This window comes from Halichoerus grypus, chromosome 12 (genome assembly GCF_964656455.1).
Source record: "Halichoerus grypus chromosome 12, mHalGry1.hap1.1, whole genome shotgun sequence".
NCBI classification, from domain to species: Eukaryota; Metazoa; Chordata; class Mammalia; order Carnivora; family Phocidae; genus Halichoerus; species Halichoerus grypus.
This window is the reverse complement of record NC_135723.1, coordinates 94,562,650-94,571,884: the sequence shown is the minus strand read 5'-3', so window position 1 is coordinate 94,571,884 and position 9,235 is coordinate 94,562,650. Positions and strand designations below refer to the sequence as shown.

The window sequence follows — 9,235 nt, the reverse complement described above, 5'->3', positions numbered from 1 at the left end:
TTCCTGCACAAGATGACCTTGAAATGTAACCTCCGGTTGAGTGGCCTAAATCTCATTTCACTCGATGGTGCTTCCTTTTATTGCCTTTCAAACTATAACTTAAAATCTAGAAGGAAAAAAAAATAAAGGACAGACTTCATTACATAATGATGACACACTTTCACGGAAAAATATACACAGAATCAGAAAAGAAATGACAATATGGAAAGAACATCTGCAATCCTCATCCTAAGGGCTGATCTCCCCAGTAGATGATGAACTCCTAGAAATCAGTAAGAAAATAATCCAGCAGCACAACGAAAGTGGCAAAGAACAGATGGCTGAGAGAAAAAGAAATGCAAACGGTGCTTCACCATAGGGAAAAAAATCTTGCAGACAAAAACTGCATTAAAATATCTGTTCACCAATGTGATTGACAACATTGAATTAGGGAAGACCATTAGCTAGTGTGTGGTGGAATATACACTTCACAAAAAATGATACAACCTAAGTGGGGACCAATTTGGAAATATCTATGAAAATTACAAATGCATTTACCTTTTCACCTGGAAAACCCTCATCTGGGTGTTTATCCTATGATTATTCTTGCATACAAGTAAAAAAATGTAAAATATTTGCATTATCTGGGGTAGCAAAAAGATCAGGAAAACTCAAGTACCCAATCAGGAAGGGACTGGATAAATCACCTGGGATACATCCACAAAATGAAATATTATGCAATGTTAAAAAAGAACACAAATGTTTCCCTGCTGTGGGAAGGTAAGATATACTGTTAACTGGAAGAAAAGCAAGCTGCAGATTAGCATTTCTGTACACCACCTTTTGTCCGGCAAAGGGGGAGCATAAGAATTATACATTTATTTGCTTGGTTCTGCACAAAGACACACTAGAAGGATACAAAAGAACTTGATCAAGGTGATTGCTTACTAAGACTGAGTGGAGGAGACAAAAACAAGATAGAAGTAAAAATAACATTTTTAGTTTCAACTTTATTGTTTCAATTTTTGAGCCATATAGCTATATTATCTATTTAAAATAAAACTTAATAAAAATTTTCAAGAAAATACCAACAAAGTATTGCTTTAAGTAATATTTTGAAATGGGCTACTTAAAAAAACCTACTTGTTTCATTTACAAAGTCATTATTTTTCCAAAGAAGATCAGTTTATGTAAGAAGATGTGTTATGGTCCTGACTTTGCTTATCGGGGTCTCCAATCACTCAGGAAGCTTGTGAAAAATGCATATTTCTGAGTAGTCCTCAGGATCTTTTGCATTAAAAATCTCTAGTAGTGGGTTTATTGATATGCATTTAAATAAACAAGCAAGCACAAAATTACCCTGGGTATTTCCATTTCGGCATGGGGCTTGGGACCCACTGCTTGCCCCTCGGGCAGGTGTCAGCCGTGGAGAATGTCAGAACGCTATCTGATGGTGCCACGGGCTGGGTGCAACAACGTGGCTCCTAGAATTTAGGGAAAAAAGAAAAAGAGAGATAGTCTGTGCATTTTACTCAGGAATAGTGAAGGATCTCACAACACTCTGCCATTGCCTGGATAAAGGGTCATTGATTGCTTTCAACAAGTGGAAAGTGGCAAGTTTCTTCTTTAGTCCTGTCCCACCTTGAGGAACACTTTCATCAATGTAATGATTTATTTTGATCTATGTCCACATATTTTCCTGTCCCGTTTACCCCTTTTGTTTATCAGCAATTTACTCTCTAAGTAAGTTTCCTTTTGACCACCCCTCAACCCAACTGGCCTTACAAAGAATACCACTCTGTCTTGGTGTCGCAGCTACTTTCAATCCTGATGGAGTTTGTCCCATCTTCGCTACTCAGTCACACTGTCGATATGCCCAGGAACACGCGCAGCTTTTCTTTTTTTCCCTTGTAGGAGGAGTTAGGCAGGTGGAATCATTCATCATCTTCATTCATCATCTTGCGCAGCAGGGGGCAGCCTTTCCTTATTTATTTTAGACTTAAATCGTTGCCATCTCGGGGTGGCCACTTGAGGGCGTGAGAAGAATGTGGTTGGTGCTGGAGGGGACCCCCCCCCACACACACACTCCGCAGGGGGAACTGTGTTAACCTTCATGCCTTTCTCGAGGCTGAGACCTGGGAAGGAGATACACAAATTGAATCTCACGGTTGTAATTCTTGCAACTATTTTTTTTAAAGATTTTAAAATTTATTTTACAGAGAGAGAGAGAAAATGTGCATGAGGGGGAGGGGCAGAGGGGAAGCAGACTCTCCCCTGAGCCTGGAACCCGGCCTTGGGGCTCCATCTTCCGACCCTGAGATCATGACCTGAGCTGAAACCACCAGTTAGAGGCTTAACCAACTGAGACACCCAGGTGCCCCTTCTTGAAACTTTCGGACCACATTCATAGATTCATTTAAACCCCAAATTTGTCTCCTAATTTCCTCAGATGAAACTGCAACCTGAAGAGGCTAAGTGAGTTGTTCCTGTCATGGGACATGATTGACATGACAGAGCTGGAACCAGCACCCGGGTCTCCATGTTTAAGTTCTGGGGCTCTGGTGGGACCACTGAGGCTCTGCCCCTCAGGGAAGCCCACCTCCCAAGGCCAGACTGCCCGGGTCTCCAGTCCTGTCGGTGAGGCCCAGGGCGAGCTGCTAAGCCTACCTTAGGGAGTTATGCAGAGATCTAAATCAGATAATACACATGAAGCTTCTGGTCCCTGAAAATAGTGAAAATGTGAGTGGCTGCTGCTTCCCCAGAGACCACTGGCCGAGGGATACCCCCACTGCAATGGCTCTCAGGCTTCTGTGTCCATCAGAATGATGTGGAATTCTTGGAAAATGCAAGTGGCCGGGCTCCATCTCAGAATTTCTGACTCAGTAGGTCTGGGTCAGAATTGGCACTGTTGAAGGTCTGAAGGGATTGGCACAGCTCCTAAATTCCCAGATGATTCTGGTGCCCCCTGGGGCCAGGGTCCACACTTGGAGAACCAGTGTTCTGGAAGGTGCTTTCTTTCTTCCATACATGCTCCTCCAATCCTAGCTCATACTTTAATCAATCATTCCACCACTGCCTAGTATATTGTAGGCATTGTTTAATCACTAGATATGCCAGGAGGAGCAAGACAAGATTTCCTGCCTAAGGAGCTCACCGTTGGATGCCAGGTAGATGCATCCACAGTTACTAGGCAGCAGGAACAGGACTGTGGCAGCGGTAAGCATCCTCAGGAGGAGGACTCCTCGCTCAGACCACAGGACCAACAGGGCCAGCACAGGAGTGGGGAAGGAGGATCCCGGGGCAGAAGGAATCAGAAATGACTTTTCTGAAGAGGGTGAAGGAGCAGGTGGGAAGGGCGTCAAGCCAGATGGACCAGTAATGCCCAGGGCTAAAGATTCGAGGTCCATGGCTTGTTGGAGGAGCCCCTGGGATTTCTGAGCACTGGAGCAGAGATAGAGGGGAGGACTGGAGAGACGGAGGGGCAGAGAAGGAAGAGCCTTACATCTGCAGGATAAGGAGCTCTGGTTCTATTTTGGGAGTTGTGGGAGGTCAGGCAAGGTATTAATCAGGAATTGATGTAATGTGCAGCATCTCTCTGAGCACAGGGCTGGAAGAGGGCCAGGGACCAGAACCCTCATGAAGTACAGGGAGGCAGAGAATGGCCTGGAGAGCCATAGAGGAGCAGGGCCGAGAGCCAGGCAGCATCTCAGGTCACCACTGCAGCAGGAGGGACGGTGGGGGGGACAGGGAGGGGGCAGGGAGGACACGGGCCTTGGGGCCAGCTAACGAGGAGCCAGACTCAGGTTTACTGTCTGCTGGATGAGGGATCTGGTAAGCTGGCCACTTTCTTTGAGCCTCTACTTTCTTGCCTGTACCCCTGGGATAGTAACCACTTCAGAGGGGAGAAGGAACTTGAGTGAAAATGTCTGGAAAGTGCCCAGTGTGGTAGACACACATGGGTATCGTTCTATGGTATGAATAAGAGGCAGATTTCAAAGGAGTGTGACGGATGGAGACCCAGGGAGCTAGGTTGTCTCCCTCAGACACATGAGCAGGTTGTGGGAAGGAGGGCCCAGGGCGGCCTTTTGCTGCCGGGAGGGAGTGCACGCTGGGCTAGAAAGAGCACGTGTATCAGGGGCTCAGCAGAGGCCACGGTGATCGGCACGAGTGTCTCCGAGATGATTTAGCTCTGGGTGCCAGTGACAGGAGGTGGTGAGGCCGCACAAGCCGTGCCCCGGATGGGCGCACATGAGCACTGCACTCCAGACCCCGGGGAAGTTCCAAGGTCAAGGAACCTCTTTAATGCAGCCTTCTGAAATGTATTTTTCTCTAGAAAATAGTCCCCGTGAGCCCCTGCTTATTATTTTTTTGGATTCCATCTCTTCACACACTGCTAATCTAGTATTCCATGGAACACATTTTGGGAAATGGGGCAGTCTGTTCATCTTCAAGAGGTAGAGCCCAGCCTGACCTCAGCTGGGAGGATGTTCCCAGGGGGCGGTGGCCGGCGGGAGCAGGCAGGGACGCAGACAGTTGTAACAGGTGCACTTTATTAGCATAGTGACGGCAGAAGGACTGGGGGGCTTTAGCTGTTGGCAGCTATGGTCTGCTTAATCCAGCGTACAAAGTTGCACACCCTGGTGTAGACTCCAGGCTTATTCTTCTGGGCGCAGCCATAGCCCCAGGACACAATTCCCTGGAGCTCTCCATTGCAGACCACAGGGCCACCAGAGTCACCCTGGGGAGGAAGAAGGTGGGACAAGTTTTATAAAGAAGGCAAAAAGGGCCAACAGAGCCCTATGTCATCTGAACCTTTTAAGATTGCATTCTGGTCAGCTCTGTGGCTCCGCATGTCTCCCATGGTGGCCCGTTCTCTGTTCTGACGAAGGGGGTGACAGCCATGCGGTCTAGCCTTCCACTCTTCTATATAAGTCCACTGCCTGGAGCCCTCCTGCACCAGCCCCACAGCCCTGGGTGTTCAAATCCTGCTCCCCAGGAGGCCACGTGTACCAGGGGTCTCAGCATAGGAAGGGTCAAGTCACCTGGCAGGAGTCCTTGCCTCCCTCGAGGAAGCCGGCGCACACCATGTTCTTTGTGATCTGGCCGGGGTAGGAGGCTTTGCACTGGGCCTGACTCAGCAGCGGGGCGTCCAGGCATTGCAGCAGTTCAGGGTAGTTGGCTTTGAGGAGCAGGGAGAGATCAAGGAAAGAAGGAATGTGAGTCAGGCCAGGGTGGGGGACAGCAATCCAGTGCTGAACACTGAGGGCAGAGAGGACACAAAAGAACGTGAGCTCCAGCAAGGAACAATGGGTTTTAGTTTCCAGACTGATCCCTGCTGAACCCCTCCCTAGATGGGACAATAGCAAGTGCTATATTTGTCCTACATTTTGATTGTAGGGGGTCAACTCCTTAAAGCTTCACCTCTTTTGAGGACCCAGCACAGAGTCCTGCATGTAGTGGGGTTCAAGTTCAGGGGCAGGCCTGGTTCTGGGAAATGTGGGGAAGTTGGAGGATGAAATAGGGAGGGTCCTACTCACTGCCAGAGCTCAGGGTGTTACCCCAGCCGGAGATGAGGCACTGGGTGCCAGCAGCCGCACAGGCAGTGGGCAGAGGTATGGTGGACACCCGCGTATTGAGGACGGCAGGCGAGGAGAGCTTGATGAGCATGATGTCATTGTCCAGGGTCCAGCTGTTATAGTCGGAGTGGCGGATGACTTTGGACGAGTCGATGAACTGCTCATTCCCCTCCTTGACATCGATGTTGTACTCTCCGAGCCTCACTTGGATGCGGCTGTTGGGAAGACAAGCATGGGGAGACCCTTTTCTCCGTATGCCTGCTTTTCTCCAGGGTTTAAGATTGCATTCTGGTCAGCTCTGTGGCTCCGCATGTCTCCCATGGTGGCCCGTTCTCTGTTCTGACGAAGGGGGTGACAGCCATGCGGTCTAGCCTTCCACTCTTCTATATAAGTCCACTGCCTGGAGCCCTCCTGCACCAGCCCCACAGCCCTGGGTGTTCAAATCCTGCTCCCCAGGAGGCCATGTGTACCAGGGGTCTCAGCATAAGAAGGGTCAAGTCACCTGCTCATGGGTGGGAGTGTGGCAAAATCACCTGGCAGGAGAGGGGTGGTGGGTACAAGCAGGGGTGAGACCAAGAACTTTCTCCTTCAGAGGTAGGTGGTCATGGAGCGGGGATGACATGGGGACTGCTCCTCAGCCTGCTTTTCCAGCTACCTCCCCCACAACCCTCCCCCGCACCAGGCACACAACCACAGGCACAAATGACCGACCTGAAGTTCCCCATATATTCCTCATCCTCTGTAATTTTGCTAACTACATGCAAGTGACTTCTACTCTCTCCCTTCTGGGTCTGGTGAGCGCCATCATCCTGTATGACCTACTCCAGTGGTTCTCAAAGTGCTGCCCTGGGACCTGCAGCCAGAGCATCTCCCAGAAACTTGGTAGAAGTACAAAGTCTTGGTTCCTACCCCAGACCTGCAGAGGTTACTCATACAAGGTCCTTGCGCTGCTTTCCCACTGGACCTCACCACTCCAAAAGAGTCCCTCCCTGCTGTTCTGATCCATAGCCTTTGCTGTTTCATCTATTGGTTTTGGATGTGCGAGGCTTTCTGTTGAATGCCCCTCTTTGCCCCCTCATTCCTGTGAGCGGGGGTGGCCGGTGACAACTTCTTGTCCCCACCCACCCATTTTCCCCAACCTCCGCACTCCCGGGCTGACCCCAGCTCTCAGAGAGGGTTCTGGGAGACACAGCACTTACGACTTGTAGCAGTGAGCTGCGGACACCACCCACTGGTCACTGATGAGGGAGCCGCCGCAGAAGTGGTAGCCCGAGTTCAAGGACACCTGGTAGGGGACGGATTTCTCCGCGCAGGTGTAGCCACCGACGATCTTGTCATCGTCGTCAGTGGGGAAAGCAACTTGAATGGAGACAGGAAGGGAGAAGCCAATTCAGCAGATGTGGGCGGGTGGAGTTCAGAGCCCTGTGGCTGGATCATGCAGATCAGAAGTCCTCAATAAGCACAGAGATGGTAGATCGGCAGGCGGGGAGCATCACATCCCTGGTAGGTATCATAGCATGGAGCTCTCCTGAGTCTCTTGGTGTGTCTGCAGGGCACATGGCCAGGTGCCCACTGGGGCTTGGGCACAGACCTCTACTGGGGGCTCTGGGGCAAGGACACAGACAATGCCCTCACAGTGCAGTCAATGTGACACGGGTCTGAATGCGCTATCTTTCCACTCAGTGCTTCTCTTTCTCATCACTGGTATACTCCTCATGGCTATTTGAGCCCCAGATTGTCAGGATGGGTTGGCCTAGCTGGGAAAATCTGGCTAAGTAGCCCTGGCTATACCCAGCTTTTCCCATCACTGAAAATCTGCATGGTGCGCCCAGGGAGAGGAGCCCCCAGGCCCATTAGGCAGGACAAAGGTAGGCCAACTGTCACTGGCCAAAGGAATGGTGGTTCTCAACCCTGGCTGCACACCTGGGGATCCTAAAATCATTTGGGAAACTTAAAAATTCAATGCACAGGTCACACCCCACGCCAACTCAGAATTTCTAGGTCTAGGACTCTGGCATGAGTGTTCTTTCAGCTTCCCTCGGCGTACCTGGGGTTGAGGACAGCTCTAGGGGAGCTATCCCAGAGCTGCCGGAACTAAGCCTCAAGACTCCTGGTTCATTGCATGGACCACCCGCACCTGGTCTCCCTTTCCAATCTCTCCCAAAGAAGTCCTGAAATAAAGGGATGAATGACAGGGTCGGGAGTGGGGTCAGCACAAGGTGGGAGGGGTGAGGCTTACAGAGCCCAAGCATGGGAAGGAGGGCTGCCGGACACAGGAGATAAACTCTCAGAGCCCAGGTAAATACAGATGAGCAGCAAGAGTGGAGCAGGGATCTCTTCTAGGAGGGGGGCGAGTGCGGCCTGAAGTCATGCATGGAACTCACCAGCAGCTCCCACAAAAGCAAGAATCAGAAGTGGATTCATCATGGCAGAAGTATAGGAGCTGAGTGGCTGGTGGAGAGCCTTTATAGCTCCCAAAGTGAGGGAGAGGGTGGACGTGAGAGTGGAGGATCGCCGGTCCTCCCAAACACACCTGTAGCTTTCCCTTCCCTCAGCCTTGTGTCAGCTCTGTTGTGTTTGGCCATCTATGGATTTGTGACCCACAGGTGATAAGAAAACTTACCTTGTGAGGACAGAGAGGAAGACCAACTGACTCCTGGGAGGATTCTGGGGTGCGGGGAAGAAGCCAAACCCCCATACATCACAGCTGGTCCTTCTTAGTCTGAGATGAGAAGAGGAGGAAGAACGGCCAGGTTCCTCTGACATGGAGATTTATTCATCTTACTCTAAGCAAAGGCTGATCCTGGAAGCAAACCTGGCTGCTTGTGACCGGGAGCTCCCACAAGGGGAGAGAAGTCTTGTATCTGTAAGCATGAAGACCCTTCTCCCAAGTAGAAACCACTGGGCAGGAGGGTCACATCCAAGGCTTTGGGGAACCAGGATCCCACTGTCAAGAGGTGAAGAGAAGGGAGAGGCAGAGTTTCGTGGGGGTCTGGGCTTTCAGCTGGCTTTCCTTCCCACCAAGGCTTGCAGACGGGAGCACTTGGAAAGAGGCGTTAAGTGGGCATTTGCCTGATACGTTTGAATTTGACTGTTCACAAGTGTTCTAATTGTGAGACATGCAGAATGAAATTATTTCCATTTATAGAGGAAGAGACTGAGAACCAGCAAGGTTCTGTCCTGCCCACAAATACAGATCTAAAAATGGCAGAGGTGGCCTCAAGGCTACCAGAAGACGTGGACAGTGTTGGAAGTTTGGGAATTGGTGCAGGTGCCATATAAGAGAAGGTTTATTTGGAATCGAGCCAGAGGTTTCCAGAGAACAAAATGTACCTCCCGGTCCCTCCTGATGCTTGGCTCCCTGGCAGAAATAGAAGATTGAATGAATCTTCCACTTGGCACCTGGTCTCAGAGCTTGACCTTGTCATGGCCCTGTTCCACTCTAGGCCACAGCTAAGGAGCGGATGACGTGTCTCTCTGTGCTCATGGGTAGCTGACTCAGGTTGTGGAGCCTCAATAATAGAGGCTTTCCCTGTAATGTCACCAGATATGCTATTTAGTTTTGTCCCTTTGTCATGGGGTGTTCCTAGGAAGTCCTGTGGTAGCAGATAAGAAGAGGAATACATAGCGGTGTTCCCTGGACAGGTACACTATGAGGAGGTGATCCTTGGTAGAAGATA

At 50.2% G+C, this 9,235-nt stretch overlaps 1 protein-coding gene across 1 annotated transcript; it reads right to left on the bottom strand.

The window, feature by feature from the left end:
* Positions 1-4,564: 4,564 nt before the first annotated feature.
* LOC118532188 (anionic trypsin) lies at positions 4,565-7,979 on the bottom strand. The gene is made up of 5 exons (XM_036086605.2): positions 7,940-7,979; positions 6,755-6,914; positions 5,517-5,770; positions 5,022-5,158; positions 4,565-4,717 (listed from the first exon to the last, which is right to left on the bottom strand). Exons 1-5 carry the CDS (start codon positions 7,977-7,979, stop codon positions 4,565-4,567), a joined length of 744 nt encoding a protein of 247 aa, XP_035942498.2.
* Between the last annotated feature and the right edge of the window lie 1,256 nt (positions 7,980-9,235).